Below are 18,229 nucleotides of genomic sequence, written 5' to 3' on the forward strand. Positions count from 1 at the left end.
TGGAGAAAAAAAGGATAGAAAATGGAATTATCCCATAAAAAAGGGGGATAAAACCACAGATAAATGAATAAAAATAAAAATAAAAATAAAAATGGATAAAAATAAAAATGAATGTAGAAAAAAGGGGATTAAAAAGGGGGTGAGGACAGAAGAGAGAGTTCATGGTCTAAAGTTGTTGAACTCAATGTTAAGCCCGGAAGGCTGTAGAGTGCCTAATCAGAAGATGAGGTGCTGTTCCTCCAGTTTGCACTGAGCTTCACTGGAACAATGCAGCAGGCCAAGGACAGACATGTGGGCATGAGAGAGGGTGGAGTGTTGAAATGGCAAGCGACAGGGAGGTCTGGGTCATGCTTGCAGACAGACCAGAGGTGTTCCGCAAAGCGATCACCCAGTCTACGTTTGGTCTCCCCGATGTAGAGGATGTAGCATTAGGAGCAGTGGATGCAGTAGACCAAATTGAAGGAGGTGCAAATGAAGTGCTGCCTCACCTGAAAGTAGTGTTTGGACCCTTGGACGGTGAGGAGGGAAGAAGTAAAGGGGCAGGTGTTGTACCTTCTGCGATTACATGGGAAAGTGCCGTGGGAAGGTGCCATGCCCATTCCTGGTATTAATCTAGTAAACCTTCTCTGAACTGCTTCTAATGCATTTATATCTTTCTTTAAATAAGCAGACCAATACTGCGCACAATATTCCTGATGTAGTCTCACCAATACCCTGTACAACTGAAGCATAACCTCCCTACTTTTGTAATCAATTCTCCTCACAATAAATAATAATATTCTATTAGCTTTCTTAATTACCTGCTGTACTTACACTTTAACCTTTTGTGATTCATGTACTAGGAAACCCAGATCCCTCTGAATCTCAGAGCTCCTCAATCTCCCACCATTTAGATATTAAGCTTCTTTTTCATTCTTCCTGCCAAAGTGAACAATTTCACATTTGCCCACATTATACTCCATTTGCCAGATCTTTGCCCACTCACTTAACCTATCTATGTCACTTTGTAGCCTCCTTATGTCCTCTTCACGATTTACTTTCCTACCTATCTTTGTGTCATCTGCAAATTTAGCAACCCTTCATCCAAGTCATTCATATAAATTGTAAAAAGGTGAGGCCTCTGCACTGATCTCTGTGGCACAACACTCATCACATTTTGCCAACCAGAAAAAGACCCATTTATACCAATGCTCTGCTTCCTGTTAGCTAGCCAATCTTCTATCCATGCCAATATGTTACCCCCGATACCATGAGCTCTTATTTTCTGCAATAGCCTTTGATGTGACACTTTATCAAAACGCCTTCTAGAAATCTAAGTACAGTACACCCAACAGTTCCCCTTTATCTACAGCACGTGACTCCTTCAAAGAACTTCAATAAATTGGTTCAACATGATTTCCCTTTCGATAAACCATGTTGACCCTGCCTAATTGCTTTGAATTTTTCTTAGTGCCCTGCTAATAACATCTTCAATAATAGCTTCTAACATTTTCCCTATGACAGATGTTAGGCTAACTGGCCTACAGTTTCCTGCTTACTGTCTCCCTCCCTTTTTCAGTAAGGGGGTTATATTAGCTATTTTCCAATCTAATGGCACTTTCCCTGAATCTAGGGAATTTTGGAAAATTAAAAACGGTACATCTACTATTTCACTAGCCACTTCTTTCAAGACCTGAACTGAGTTCACATATCGGAGGGCAGTTAAGAGTCAACCATACTGCTATGGGTCTGGAGTCACATGTAGGCCAGGCCAGGTCATGATGGCAGATTTCCTTCTTTAAAAGTGAACCAGATGGGTTTTTACAACAATCAGCAGTATTTTAACCATGACTGAGACTAGCTTTATATTCCAAATTAATTAATTGAATTTAAATTTTACTAATTGCCATGGTGGGATTTGAACCTGCAGTCCCCAGAGGATTAGCCTTTGGTTTTTGGATTATTCCTACAGCAACATTAATCCTATGGCACTATTGCCTCTCAATTAGATGATGCTTAATTGTTAGACAATTGTTAGACAAAAAAATAGCTTGTTTTTCTTGTTTTCAATATTTTTATATCTGGTGAAGAGAAATGGTCAAAGAAAATGACCAGAAGAAAAACAACTTTTTTAATGTCTGAATGATTTTTTTCTCCAAGGTTGCACACAACAGGGATTGACCTTCAATTGCTGGAGACTCCATGCCAATCCTGGAGGGTTGGTAACCCTGCCCAGTAGGCAGGCAGGCAGCGGGCGCTGAGGTTTTCTGACCTGTTCGTAACAGGACTACAACTCCCGTGCTGCCGCGCGGCCTGCGCAGAGACCGGCAGCCAATGGGAGGGCGGGGATTTGGGCGCTGAGCGCGCGGCCGGGGCCTTTGTGCGGCTGGGGAGGGAAAGCGGCCAAAAACACACACACTCACACACATACATACATACACAGGCCGGGCCCCGGGAAGAACCAGGCCGAGCCCGAGCGGCAGCTTCAAACAGAGAGAGAGAGAGAGAGAGAAAATCTCCTTCACTTCCCCTTTCCCTACCCGGCCATTTCGCCCGTCTGACAATGGCAGCTCCAAAACCGCGGAGTTAAAAATCTGCCCCATCTCCCTCCTCCCTCCGCCCCTTCCCCATTAAACTGCGAGCGGCCTGGACATCCTCCCCTCCCTCCTCCTCCTCCTCCTGGATTAATTCAGTCTGTGAATACCCATCAAGCTGAGCCTCACTGGCTCTGACTATAATGGAACAACCTGCAGGTAGTGTTGTTTTTTTTTACACTCTTCCTCTTATTTTCAGGAGATTTTTTTTTCCTCAGACACTCAGCTCTCATTTCATATTTTTACATAATGATCATTTGATTGGGGGGGGGGGGGGGGGCGGGGTGGTGGTGGGTGTGTTGGAAGGGGTGGTGGTGGTGTTGTTTGTTTTCCTTTGCTGGATGATGGGGATGGGGAGGTGGGGGGTGTTGATGAGGAGGATTGGGAAGGGAAAAAGGTACAATGCTGGATTTAAAGGGGCAGTGGCAGCCATATTGCTGCTGCTACTACTACTTGTCTCTCTCCTGCTGATTGACTGAGGACGTAAAATGAAGTTTATATCCAAATCCTACAATATGACTTGTCTTTCAGTGTAGTTTTATTACTTGGTATTCAGCATTTATTCTATTCCTCCCCCATACCATTCCTTCTGCTCCTGTGTTTAGACATTGAAATTTCTATCTTGATTTAAAAAAAAAATTGAAATTCTTAGATTTGGGGTGATGGGGAGGGAGTAAACTCTCATCTGTCTGAGCTGTCCAAGAGATTATTCAAAAAGTACTTTTGGCAGGTGATGTTCCTGCCTTGTTCACTTTTGATGTTCATTTAACAGCGTGCATTTGGAAGCTAACAGTTAAAATGTAACACTTGTCATTTGGGAAAAACAAGTAGTAAGGGGAGGAATGTTTATGAACAGAAGCTGATGTTTGCTGATGCAGTTAATGAAATAGAAAAAGTTTAATTGTGAACTTGTATGTGGCTGTAAACTTTTTGAAAAAAAATCTATTGATTTATTTTGCAGACTTGCTTTTTAGATTTATGCAGCACAGAAGGAGGCCATTTAGCTCATGGTACCTGTGCCAACTCTTTGAAAGAGCTCTCTAGTAGTCCCACTCCTCTGCTGTTTTCCCATAGCCATGCAAATGTGCCCTTTTCAAGTATATATTCAATTCCCTTTGGAAAATTATTTATTCTGCTTCCATCCCCTTTTCAAGTAATTTATTAAAGATCATAACTTAAAAAAAAACTCATCTCTCCTCTGGTCATTTTGCAAAATAGCTTAAAATCTGTGCCTTCTAGTTACTGACCTTCCTTCTAGTAGAAACAAGTTCTCTCTATTTACATTATCAAAACCCCTCAATTTTGAATACCTTTATTAAACCTCTGCTTAGCATACACTGAAAATGTTTTTACAGTAGTGAATCTAGTCACTCCAGATAACAAAAGTCCCCCATCACTGGTACTATTCTGGTAAATCTGCTGCAGCCTCCACAAGGCATTGACATCCTTTCTAAAGTGTCATTGGATACAATACTCCAGCTGAGGCTTTACAAGTGATTTACTAAGGTGTAGCACAACTTCCTTGTTTTTGTACTCAGTGCCTCTATTTATAAAACCAGGAATCCTGAATGATTTTTTTAAACAGCCTTCACAACTCATCAAACCAGCTTGAAAGATTTGTAAAGACAAACCTATGCCTCACCCCCCAATAAGAGTCTCTGTTCCTGCACTCCCTTTAACATTGTAGCATTCATTTATAATACCTCTCATGCTCCTTCCTTCCAAAATGTATCATTTCACACTTCTCCATCAGTCTATCTGTAGCCCCCTTAAGTCTGCCACTATCTTCCTCACTGTTAACTGCACTTCCGGTTTCATACTATGCACAAGCTTTGTAATTGTTGCTGTATACCCAAGTCCAGGTTGTTAACATTATCAAAAAAAGCTCTAATCCGAATACTGATTCCTGGGATACATCACTATGTACACATCCCTTCAGTGTGAAATTCAGTTGTTCATGACTTTCAGGTTTCTGTTCCTGAACTAATTTTGTCCCTGCACTGCCATTGCCCCTCAAATACCAGGGGTTACAATTTTGTTGACAGGTTTATTTTGTTAAAATGTGACATTTTTTCCAAACACTCTTTGAAAGTCTGTATGCAGAACATTGATGTTTTTCATTACTTCATCAAACAACAGAATCCGACCCAGTTTGTTTTAACCAAATGCATACAAGTAGCCACTTGTTAATTAACACTTTTCCAAGTGACAGATCTTCTTTTCCCAGATTATGGTCCCTGAAAGCTTCCTCGTCGCTGACGGTGGGCTTACTGACCGATGTTTGCTTGGCTATCCCTTCTTGAACAGGGGTGTTACATTTACAAACCTCCAGTCTTCTTGCACTATTCCCATCTCCGAAGAGAATTGAAAGATTGTGACTGCAGCACCCACCACCTCCTTTACTTACTTTACTCAGCAACCTTGGATGTATCCCATCTGACATTGCTACTTTGGATCACTGCTAACCCTTTCAACACCCCCTCTTTATCTATTATTATCCTACCCAATTTCTCTAATACCTCCTTCTGCTGTGACAATGGCGATGTCCTCTTGTGATGACAGTATAGTACTTATTCAGTACCTCTGTCTTGCCCTCTGCCTTCACAAGGAAATCTCTTTTACGGACCCTCTTCAGCCCTGCTTCCTCACAATCCCACCCCACCTCCCCATCTTTTTCAGCACCCTCTAACCATTCTATTTGTGAGTTGTTAAAGATTTTCTGACCGATACTTGTTTCCTAAATTGACTCATTAAAGCTTTGTGTGTTTATGGTAACAAATGAAATAATTCACATGAGAGAATGTAGAGATATATGTGATGTGTAAAGTTGTCTGATTCTAGTGAGGCATTAACAAATTAAGCAAATTTCTCGGCTGGAAGATAACTCTGAATGTGAGATGTCAAATATCTCACTTCCTGATTTCCCCGTCAGGTGTTGCCTATCCATATAGAAGCTCTGTGTGGCATATTGGCCTAGTTCTCACCAAAGCAGCCATGTGGTAGATGGTACTACCACTGGCTGTCTCTGGCATGCTTTGCAAATACTCCTGAGTCTGTAGTTATTTATACACAAATGACGTCTTGGATGACATTGGAAGCTGACACTTGTTATCTTGGTTCATATTTAAGTGAAGGTTATTTTGATGAGATGCTGGCGGACTGCCTGTGGACTCATAGCCCAGCATGAAATGGCTGCCCCATGAGAAAATGTTGAGGGAGGAAATAAAGCCTCTTGCAACATAGCTCTTTACCAAAGACTGCATTATTTAAAACCCTTAGTCAGCCTTCAGTGCTCACTGAAGCTTTTAAAACCATACAGTTCAGGACTCCAAATGCAACAAAGTGGCAGCATCAAATAGTGTATGTTCTGAGAAAGTTTTTTTTAAAAAAGCTTGTTACATAATATGAAACTGTGAGCTTGTAGGTTTTCTGTATGGTGAAGCATCACTGAATTGGATTGTTGCATGATGATTAAAATTCATTCAAGAGTGGGTACCAAGTGATTGCTGAAATTAGACAGAAGCTTTATAATTATTAGCTTGTCCGAAAAGGTATTATCCAAACCAGTGGAGCCTCAGTAATGTTTTTCAGCCTCAATTTAGGATGTTGGACTGTTTCTTTCATGGCAAAGCAACAAATCATAGATGCTCTTTGTCCAAAAATTGGAGGCTAAAAATGATTCATAATGTCATGTTTTTGATAGAACAAGTTTTAATACTCAGGTGATGTACTTTCACTAAATAGCATTATGCTCGTTGAGTGGCATGATGACTGGTTTACAGTCCCCAGAACTAGACTTGGCCTTTCTGATAACGCTGGTGCTACAATTTTCCGAATGGCTCCGATGACATTTTAGAAGAGGCCCAGGTTTTGCTTTGTTTATTTGAGAAGGCAATTCTCTTTCATCCCCAAGGAAAGGATATGGTCAGGGTCAGTTTTCTATGTATCTGTTCTACCTTTGTGATGCTTTAAAATGCTTTGGCTGAATAGGGCAGATGATGCAGAGAGAAAGGATGTGGGTTCATAGTCAGAAATCACGCAAGTCCCTCTTCTTGTTGGCTCCCTGTGGGGAGGGAGGGAACGTGAGCAGCTGAGTCATTCCATGCACCAACAAGCTGCTCAGCTGCTTAGTACACATCTGTGAGCAGGTTTCTTTTCAACCCTTTTTGAGCACGGAAAACGTGCAGTGTTGTTTGGGAGGGGAAAGAGAGAAATGTCAGCACCAATGTTTTCTAATTAAAGTAGACCAGCATTGATGATGAAGCACTTTCTTATTCCACGTAAAAGATTGTTGATCACTGTTTTACTTGATGACATGCAGTGCTTCCAACGCCTTCATTTTTTTCCTTATGCTCCGTTTTGCAGTTATCACCACAAATATGCAAGCATTGCTCACTAAAGCAATCCATCATTTGCAATATTATTTGGTGATGTAAATTTTTGCAGCTTTTAACTGTTTAATGAGATTTTTCATTGCCCTTCTCGCCCTCTCTCTGCACGCCACAACCCAGTTTTCTCTCTTTCTCTTGAAGCCACTGCTGTGTGGAAGCATTTGCACTGATGAGATTCAATTTCTTTTTCTTTCTACCCCCATCCACTTTGTAACCCCTGAAGCCAACTGTCGTGTCACTACTGTCACTTTGACCAAACTAACCATCTCCATTTAGACCTCGGTCTACTTCTGATAATTGCAAATTGTTTCAAAAAATGAATCAGTCAATAGTTTAAATTGTTTTTTTTAAAAGAGAGAATTACTGCAGTTTGAATAAGGCAACTTTATATTGAGTAGACTGTTTAGTATAGCCCGAGGACCTTGCTTGGTACCTGGGGATTGAGTGGTACATTAACCCATTAAGTCTGTTTAGATGTTTTTATTCACTTGAATAAGATCAGTTGGGAATTCTGTAAAAATATCAGAATGGAAAGGTAGATTGATGGCAGAAATGTCAACCTATGATTTAAATTCATTTGGTGTAGGTCAGTACTGTTTCTTTATCTTATCCCTTTTTTAAAAAAGCTAATGGGAATTTAGTGAGTTAATTTAAAATATATTCAGCAATGCAATGTCTTCCATGATGAAGATGCCATTATGATGCAAGCTTTGCACTACTGAGAATTGACTGAAGGAATGACAGCATGCTGTGATATTTTAAAATGATGGAAGAAGCATTGACAGGGTTCAGTTCATTATGAAAGGGCTTGAGTCTGGCTTTTGAATTTTGATTCACAACGTGTTATATATGCATATCAAGTGCTATCCATAGATGTACAGTATATGAGTCAAACATCAAGACTTCAATTTTTTTGAAGGAGGCATTTCAAAATACCAAGTTTGAAGTTTGAGAGGTCAATTTTCACAAGTCTGTAGCCTCAACAACAGAAATATTTATAGAAAGCCATTAACATAATATGTCCCAAAGCACTTCATGGGAGTGTTATCAAGCCAAATTTGACATCAAGGGACACAATGAGATATTAGGGCAGATGACCGAAAAGCTTGGTTTTAAGGACCGCCTTAAGAGGGGAAACACAATTTGAAATTTAGGGAGGAAATTCCCTTAGGGTTCATTGGTAGTTGAATAAAATCCATAAGGCTGATATGCATTACTTTTTCACGTACTAATTTGTCAAGTGTGGACATTGATATTTAATTGTCCTTGTGAATTAGCCAGTTGAAGTCTATTGTAACATATCTGGTATGTCTGATGAGGCCTCCACCCAGAGAACATTTACTTTTTGTTTCTTAACTGTTGATGGCTGTGCATTTGCAAATAAAAAGCAAAAAAAAATGCTGCAAAGTCTCTAATCTTGTGCTGGGGGAAATGTATGTCAGTTGTAAATGATCCAAGCAGAAACGTGTTGTGTGAAATAAAAAATTAACCTATGCTGGGCCTTCCCTCCATTGTTTAGTTTCATATATTTGAAAAATTCAGCGTTTGCACAATGGTGTTGAGAACCTCTGCTTTTCGGCCGCTTGTTTTACATTTTCCTCATTTGTTTGTTGTAATTTGAATTTTGCTTGTTGTCCCTGTTTTATTGGAATCTGCTGTTGCATGTCACATGTATGCACCTAAAGTCACCCCTCCCTCCTTGATAGCGATACAGACTGCAGCTGATCTTTGTGCTGTTGATTGCATTACTGGCTGCATCTTTGTTGTTTAAGTGCTGCCGTAAATTGTGTTGTTGCCGTGCTGTTTTTAGATGTCATTTTTAAAAATAGAAAAGCTTCTGGCAGTCTCCTCTTCTTACATCTTACGCACACAGAATGAATAACTAGGCGTGTGAAGGAGGAGCAAAGAGGAAGCACAGCACAGTACAGTACACTGATTTCACTGATGTTGTTTAGAAATGTTTTGAGCAGGCATTCACTTCTGACGTTTATTGGCAGTGATTTGAGGGAAATGTTCTCCAGGGACTGCACCCAGAATCCCACTAGCTTAAACCACAAAGTACGCTGGATAAATCCTCATAGCTGGGTTTGATATTTTAGTTTCGTATTTGATAATCAGATATGGGAGTCTGAAGTTGGTAATGGTATATGTTTTTTTTTTCCCTCCACTTTTCCTTTGAAGATTATTGGCAAATAGTTCTGCGCTGATATCACTTCTTATTGTCTAATGTTCCTACTCCTTCATTTCCCACACTCTTATCCACATCCCTCCACCCCAAGCACCACCTCACATAACCAAAAAAGGTCGAGTTTATGTTGCATCTCTGTGTCATTACTGATTTCTCATGTCATGTCAGTGACTTGGAGAAAGAAAAAATCCTATTTGAAATGGGCTTCACAAGCCGATCAGTAATTTAAGGCACTTTTATTTTCATTGGAATGTTTTCTGTGTGCTTGTTTCCAACATACGCAAGATCATGAGAGTCAGCATTGCAGTTCCACAGAAGTAAAAATGGTTCACGAGAATATAAACTTCACAAATGACTTTCTACTCTGGGCCATATCATTGTGAATTCCTGATCTCAGTTACTTTTCTGTTGACAGCAGTTTGGTACAAGCCATTTGTCTGGCAGCAGGGAGTGGAATGGGCTGGCAGATGTTGCTAAATGGAGCTGTCTTTGTGTGGTAACTACTTGTATAGTGAGATTATTGATGGAAATGTGGAACAGAATGAACACTTAACTTAAGGATCCATTGTATGTTTCTTTTTATTCCAGTTTCATTATATTTGGGAGCACTGCAGGGAGTCTTAAGCTCCTCATGAGAGACACCGTCTAAGCAATGAAAATCATAAATTTACAAGAATGAGAATAAGATAGAAGGAAGTTGCAATGGAAGTTACAACAATGAGAAAAAATAGAATTTCTTGGAGCAGAGAAAGTTGGGGATGGGTCTAACAGAATGCTCAGAATTTGGAAAAGTTTGAGAACATAAATAGTGCTGGATGTTTTCTGTTGATTGTCAGCAACAAAATGCAGAAACTTAGATTAGAGGAATTATTTTCAAGGAGTTAATATGTAGACTGCTTTACCACAAGAAGCTATTGAAGCCAAATGAATAGCAATATTTAAAAGGGAACAGCAGAACAAGAGAAATGTGAAACGATGTGCAGAAAGAGCCAGGCAGTGGGAATAAACAACAACGCATTTATATAGCATCTTTAACATAGGAACAGGTCCCAATGTGGTTAGATGAAAGGAAGTGTCTTTGATTGGAACCAGCAGTGGTATTGGCATAATAAACATCATGGCCTCCTTCTGTACCAACATTACTATGAATAATTTAAAAAAATATTTCTCGAAACAGTTAACATGTTTAAATCTTGGCATCACAATGGAAAGCAATTTTCATATATGTGTCTTATGGCAATTCATTGAGTTGTCAGATCAGATAATGTTAGATGTGGGGGGTTGTGGGTGAAATTTCCGATTCTTTTCAGTTTGATGTAACATTTCTTCATGGCTGCACCCCCTCCCTATCTCTGTAACCTCATTCAGGGCTACATGTTGCTGAGAATTCTGTGCGCCATCAACTCTAGATCTTGCACATCACCCCGTCTCTGTTCGTCCAACTGTTGGTAGCCATGTCTTCAATTTCCATCTCCCTGAACTCAGGAATTCTTTTCTATTTCTTCACCTCCTTCTTGTCCTTTAGGACATTTTTTAACACTGACCTCTTTGACTAAGCTTTCTTGTCTTCTCTCTTAATATCTCCTTCTTTGGCTTGGTGTCAGATTTGGTCAAATTTTGCTCCTGTTAAGCACCTTGTGATGTTTTACTAGCTCCCAGGCATTATTTAAATGCAAGTTAATGAGTGTTCATGGCATAACCATTCAAATGACTGGTGTCAACAGTCATGATAATCTTGCCTTAGTTAATATGAGTTGATGTGCATTTATTGAATCTTTTGGAGTTATGCATTGTGTAAATTGTGCTCTTTTTAGCTCGAATTCTGTTATGAATTGCTGGAATGCATGAAGAATAATGGTGTTTTTTTTGTCATTGTTTCATAGGCTCAACAGGAGAGAGGGAAAGTTGAGGATGCGGGGGCAACACGATGGATCTCTCCTTCACATTCATGAAAGGTATCATGGGAAACACGATTCAACTGCCGCAACAACTTATTGATTCAGCCAATATGAGGCAGGTTCCTGATGTTCTGAATGCCAGCAGTGGCATTAGGGAAGACAGAGGGCAATCCTATGAGGCTTCCCTACAGCAAGGGTTTATCTTTCCTGCTTCTGGTGCTGATACAGTCCCACCAGTCACCAATGGCTACTCAAGTGTTAACATGTATGAAACAACAAACAAATGCCCAGCATACTCTCAGCTCCCCAATGGATCTGCCAATGGCTATGGAACTTATAGGAATTTTGGTTCCACTGACTGTTATACAGGGGGAAACTACTTGGTGAAACAGCCTGAGATTCAGGAGAAAGCGCCGTCTCCACCTGTTCCTGAACCTGTCACCCCAAAGAAGACAGGCTCTCCAGAGATTAAACTGCGTATCACTAAAACCTACCATAACGGGAAGGCACTATTTGAGTCCTCACTCTGTGGGGATCTCCTGAATGAACAGCAGGCTCAGGCTGCTGAGTCCACAGTGGCCCGCAAACAAAAAAGGGAGAAAAAGAAAAGGAATAAGCATGATTCTGCCAGCGCTGAGAGCCAGGAACATAAAACTGTCAAGGTGGAGCCTGAAGAATGCAAAATAATTTGTGGAAATCCTGTTGTCCAGGTACAGCTTCATATTACACAGATCTTCCAACAATGGTGTAAAATTTAAAAAAAATAATCCTAATCAGTGCTTGACTCCATAGTATTGCAACCAAGTGAAGTCATAAACTAATTCACAGAACACTTCTTTATTGACAATGCTGTTTCTAAATTGTATATATATTTTGGAATTCTTTCTGTCCACTTGGACCTCTCAGCATCCTTTGACACAGTTGGTCTAACTGTCCTCTCCACCGTTGCCCAGAGTGGAACTGATTTCACCTTGGTCCACAGTGCAAGGTTAATGACAAAGAATCTGTTCCAACAGCTTCACTTCTTGACCCAGCACTGTTAACTCTGGAGTCCTTTGTGGATCTATCCTTGCCCCTCTTGCATTCTCACCTATATGCTGCTGCTAGATGACATGTTCTACATGTGCACTGACAAGACACAGCTCTACCTCACCACCACTTCGTCTGCCTCTGTGTTTTCAGACTGTTTGACTGACATCCAATCCCAGTTGATGTGCAATTTTCCCCCATTAGACATTGGGCAGACCCAAGCCATTGTTAGCGATTCCATTCACCACCCTGGTCAACCAGACCATTTGCAATCTCTGTTCCTTGTCTGACCCTAAACGGAGCTTCTAAGCCCATGCCATCTCATTGACAAAGACAGCTTTCACCCCTGTACCATCACCTATCTTTGCTTCTACCTCAGAGTATCTGCAACTGAACCCCCATCCAAGCTTTTCTCACCTCATGTCTAGATTATTCCAGTACTCTTTGCTAGCCTCACATCATCCACCTTGCATCAACTTTAGCTCATCCATAATTCTGTTGTTCACAATCAAACAATGCCAATTCTTACTTGCCCATCATCCCTCCGCTTGCCAACATATATTGGTGCCTAGTCCAGCAACACCTGGATTTGAAAAGATTTTCATCCTGTTTTCAAATTTCTTCACGGCTGCACCCCTCCCTATCTCTAACCTCATTGAGGCCTACAACCCACTGAGCATTCTGTGCACCTCCAACTCTAGATCTTGCACATCCCCCCCCTCTCTGTTCGTCCAACTCCTGGCAGTCATGTGTTCATCTCCTGTTTCCCTAAACTCAGAAATTCCTCTCCATCACTGCACCTCTTCTCCTTTAGAACTCTCCTTAAAACTGATCTCTTTGACTAAGCTTTCTTGTCATCTCTCTCAACATCTCCTTCTTTGGCTTGATGTCAGATTTTGCTCCTGCGAAGCACCTTGTGATGGTTTACTACCTCCCAGGCATTATATAAATGCAAGTTATTGTTGTTTCCAGACTACGGGCAAGGCCTCAATTGGACCACAATCAGGAGACACGAGTTGGTGTTCTAACTTGATTGATCTTCTTTATTTGTCACTTCACCTGCCGGTCTGTTTGTTATGGCTAGTGAAAGGGATTGAGCATGTATACGTCCAGTCTGAACCTGCAAATTATTACTTTAAAAATTTCTCTGAATATATCAGTCATGTCCAAAGCATGGAGGGGTAATTATCTCTAAACCTGTTTATTTTTGAGCACGTGAATGTGGACCTTTTTGCAGATTAGTTTATCCTATTTTAACAAAGCAGTAGATAACCCCTGTATGCACATCCCCAAATTGTTGATCAGTTTTAATGAAAAGTACATCAGTTTATTTGAATAATGTCTCTGAAAAAAATAGAAGGTAGAATCACTGTATATATTAGCATCATATATCAAAAAGGACAGTTGAGATTCCTACTACATGTATCAATTGCCGTAACTTTTGCTTCGTGTTGGGCAAATGAACGTCGCTAATTTTTATGGTATTAGCAAATAGTGCTTTGGAAGAGCAGCTCCCCCATTCTCTGAACCTGTAATTCATACTGGATTGATTTTTATTTTTTTATTTTTGGCTTGTGTTTACTCGAGGCTTGCAACTTTCTTCTGAGCCTTTTCCATTCTATTTCCAAGGTGTTGGCTAAGGTGACAGGACTCATTTAGGGTTAGCATCTGTCCTCTGTTGAGCTTATTGGTCACGCAGACACTACCAAAGCATAGCGTTTGGGAGAAATCCTGGCGGTAAGGCCACACCTTTGCTTGCTGCAAACCAGCGCAGCGTGGGCATGAAGTGGTTTAACTTCTCACTGCTGCAGTTATGGTGAAATTGCAGGTTAACTCCTGTGTTTGGGCCCTGATCTGAGAGTGGAGTGTTACTCACTCCACACCGAAGCCTTGCCCTATTTTGTTTCTGAGCCACTTTGGGCTTTCACAGCTGGTTTTTGCTCCAGATTTATTGTGGTGTGAATGCACTGTTAATTTCTGGTCCTTGTGGCCTGTGCTATATTGACAGAAATGTCTAAAAAGTGAATTGATGAGACCCAGTATTTCAATAATCATATTAATGGAAACTGGAAGGAAACAAAGTGGATATTGAAGGAACTTGGAGTGCAGTCAACACCAGCATTTGTTCCCTGGATCCTTTTTCAAATTGCAGGAACCGTGACTAAATTTTGGAACGTGTTCTGATTATTTTAACATTTATTGCTGTGCTCTGTCATCAAAAGTAATAAGCCACACTTTTTCTATGGTGAATGTTGTTCTGTTGTGGTTCTTACTTGTACATCAGTGCAAAAACATATGCACTGCAAATGTATTGCTGTTGAGCATGTAGTGATTACTTTACAGAGCTTGTGGCAATCATCCCAGTTCAACATGTAACGATGGATTAATGATGTAATGATGTAAAATGATTAGTCATACACAGGTTTTATTTTCTTTTTATAAATATCTGTTCTCCTGTATTCCTTTGCTTGTTGGTTGAGGGCAAGTTGGATATTGAATTGCGTATCTGGCGGGCAGATGTCGAGGAAACCCATCCTAATGCAGCATGCAGACTATTGTAGCTTCATGTAGTGTCCAGCGCAGGTTCCTTTCTCAGTGCAGTTTGAGATTTTTGAAAGTCCACAATGCTGTAAATTGCTGGAGGCTTTGCTGCTCATCCATATTTGGTTCTGAGGAGTTTATGATAATCCATGCGGTGCAGAACTTGCAAGCCTTCATTAAACACTTGCCTTTCAGTCTGTTCCTGGGGGATAGAGTGGAATGGTGGCTATATCCTAGAGAATATCTTTCTGCTGGAATGTGGTTGGATAAAATATTAGTTTGGAATGTAAATGGGGAACGAAACATTTTGCAAAATGACAAATGGCAAACATCAAAAGGAACCAATTAGTATTGAGGAAATGGAGACGTGACCAATGAACAAAATTGTCAGACTGATTTAATATTCATAACTTAAATGCTAAACAAATTTTTAAAATCAGTTTTAAACACTGCCAATTTCTGCTGCCTAATTTTGGGTCGGTGAGGCCAATTATGGCACTGATTTCAGCCAAATTGGTACACAGGGATCATCTTCATTTGGTCTGTCTGATTCAATGCTATGTGTTGAGGGACATTTACCTATGAAATCCTTGAGGGAGCATGGATGGAAGTACTTATGTCTAAACGAACAAGTCTGTTAACATGAGGGGCCTATCGTGCCCTTGACCGCTAACCAAAGTCCTTCGTTCCCCAACCCCCAGTCCTACCCCAAAATCATTCATTCTATTTGCTGTTTTGCCACAATGCTTCTGTGTAAGAAATAAACAGCAAAAAATTACAATGTAGGATACAGAAGCATGCTGTCATCAGCAACATTTGTTGCTCCAAAATAATGCTGAAACTTGAGAGATGACAAACTGCTTTTCTGAGTACCATGGCTGTGAATCAACCCAGTGGAATTCAACATAGTTACGAGATGTAGGAATGAAGTGGGGATATTCTATTTGTAAGTGGGCCTGTTAATCCTGATAGAGGCTAAACAGGCCTCTGTGTGTGCATGCGGATTGTGCTTGTGAAAGATTTTTGGTAGAGCATGAAGTTTGTTGGTACTTGATGGTGTTTGCTGTGCTGTGGTTACTGCTGCTGCTTGTATGAGAGGTGGGGAGAAAAGCCTGTATTATTATGCATTCTGTATAAAGAATGTTGTGTATTTATCAATAATTTGCTGTCAGCAATTTAAAAGCAAAGCTGCTCATGTTGGAAAGTTTTTGTTGAAAGTTTAAAGAAAAATGTACAGGATTTTACCTGATAAGTTGTTGAATAAAATACTGTTCAGACTATTTTTAAGAAAAGTGAAAGAGTATCTGCTAGCATTGCTAAAATTCTGAAGCTTTGCTCTTGTGGTTTTTCATGTCATTGAGTTAATGCTTTGTAGCTACCTGACAACCTTCTGCCATCCTGTGTTGAGTAACCAAAACCTTCAGAGGAAGAGCTACAAAAAAAATTATTTTGTTGAAATATGTGTCAAGAAATCTTGCACCATGCGATCCTTTAACCAAAGACCTTTCTTATGCTTTAAAAAAAGTCTGCAGACCAGCAAGTAGTGGTTTACAGTTCAACTGGGCAGGGAAGAAGTATACCATCTGCACATTGTTGATCCATAGATAATTTCTTAAAGGCCTTGATGCTGACTGCAGTCATGTGGAGCTTTCCTCTTGATGCAATGTCAGTTTAAACTGGTAATTCAAATAGTCACAACTAAGTGTTCACAAGATGTTCACCTGCCCACACTCTGGAGCACTGTATCGATGTCTGTGATTCTTAACTTCGCCACCACTGGGAATGACTGAATAGCTCTTGTTCTTTGGACTTGGCACCATGGCTATGTGAATAGACAACGATGGTTAGAGGAGAAAAATTCCAATCAGCTAAGAAAATGAATGTCATGATCAATGGAAACGGACTGCTGGTGATGCTGTTTTGATGGGAACAATGTTAATTTTGTGGAAGATATCTGGCTTGTATGTGTGATTATATGCTTGTTGCTCTTCAGGGCTCTTTTCAAAGTTTTCTGATCAACTTTTGGATCAAGGTACTGCCCAATGAAGCACTAACAAGGCCCCAAGTTTGATTACTGGTCTCTGCTGCATTGGCTGATCTTGGCTGGGGCAGCAGCTAAGGAATGGCCATTAACAACACTAAGAGAGAGAGGGAAAAGATTCAGCCACAAAGTTGGAAAGTAGATGTAGAGATACATTAAGTAAATGCATGGAAATACACGTATATATCAAGAATATATCAGTTTAAGTTTTGACGTTCGCTATGGTACAATAGACTGCTGACACTCTGTCTGATCTCTCATATGAAGACTTGTCAATTGGTCAGGCTATCACAGGTACCCCAGCAAATGTCAGCAGCTACAGGGAAAAAGCAGCTGAAATGAAAGGTGGTTTTAAAACCAGTATTTTTACAAGTTCTTTTTAGGCATTTAATGCCCATTGAGCTGACCACACTCAGGTTTGGGAAATAAAACACGACCATTTTAGAAACCAGTGCCAACATCGAGTGACCAGTGATCATACATAACAATTAGATGGAGCATGAAGCTCTATCTAGTGTGCACAACAATATCATAGTGTCCATTTTCAGAAGAGCATCATGTGCTGCACCAGTGCATCATTTTCCCTTAGTTACAACAGCCATCTTTGTAATTGCTCCAAATACAATGAGAAGTTGATTGTGAAATTTAAAGTGGTTTTGTACTTGTGCATTAGGAACCAGTTGGAGATTACCAAATTCATTTTTGACATAGGAACTTTGAATATGCTAGAGAAATGAGAAGACAACTGCATTGAGTTGGAATACATTCAGCCCTGTGTCTCAGAAGTGAAAATGCCATATTCAATCCCAGGGTATTGTCCAGTTCCTTTTTAAGGTTTCAGTTGGAAGATAGTTGTGTAACTAACAGCAACGTATTAGATGTGTAATCTGTACTCCCTGCCAGCGTTCTCATCCCCACACACATTCTGGCTGCCTTAATTCATTTGTTTCTGTATTGCCTGAAGACAAAAGAAATAGGACATGAAGGCAAAGGCTAGGTCAAGACAAGGAACAAGGATAGTGTAAATGTCAAAAAAACAAACATAGTTATAAAATAAGCGTAAAAGGACTGCTAAAAACAAAGCGAAAGGAACAACTACTGAAAACGATGTTAAACTGCCTGTACAGCAGCGTACACCACATCCAAAATCAAACAATAATGCTTGGAAGCAATAATCAGCAGTGAAGAAGTGAATAACTGTAACTTGGCTACTTAAAGAATAGGACTAGTGTAATTGTATTAATTAGGAACATAGATGGATTTAATAGGAAGTGAGATAAATGTGAGGGAGAAAAGTGTCGAAGAATTTGCTGATGGGGTTACATGAAGAAGGATAAGAGCATAAACAGTAACATAAATGGCCTGTTTCTCTCAAGTAAATGTTTTGTAATGAATAGATGTAATATATGTATTTGCACATCTTCTGGTGCGGTATCAAACTAAAGGCTAGAAGTTTTTCCTTCCTGTTTCACAAGTGAAATGTCATTGCATGTTTCCACTATTCATAGGGACAATGGAAAAAGTCATCTGGGTAAATCATGAGCAAACCCAATTGTAGACCAGGACAT

At 40.2% G+C, this 18,229-nt stretch overlaps 1 protein-coding gene across 4 annotated transcripts in view; it reads left to right on the plus strand.

Annotated features, from left to right (window-relative positions):
- Window positions 1-2,410: 2,410 nt before the first annotated feature.
- Window positions 2,411-18,229, plus strand: part of nsd3 (nuclear receptor binding SET domain protein 3) — an 80,006-nt gene continuing 64,187 nt past the window's right edge. For all 4 annotated transcript variants that reach the window (XM_041209220.1, XM_041209224.1, XM_041209222.1 and 1 more), the window contains exons 1-2: window positions 2,411-2,732; window positions 11,036-11,760. In XM_041209220.1, coding sequence (XP_041065154.1) covers window positions 11,080-11,760 — 681 coding nt within the window. In that variant the 5' untranslated portion in view covers window positions 2,411-2,732; window positions 11,036-11,079. The remainder of the gene's footprint in view (window positions 2,733-11,035; window positions 11,761-18,229) is intronic.

This window comes from Carcharodon carcharias, chromosome 17, assembly GCF_017639515.1.
Source record: "Carcharodon carcharias isolate sCarCar2 chromosome 17, sCarCar2.pri, whole genome shotgun sequence".
NCBI classification, from domain to species: domain Eukaryota; kingdom Metazoa; phylum Chordata; class Chondrichthyes; order Lamniformes; family Lamnidae; genus Carcharodon; species Carcharodon carcharias.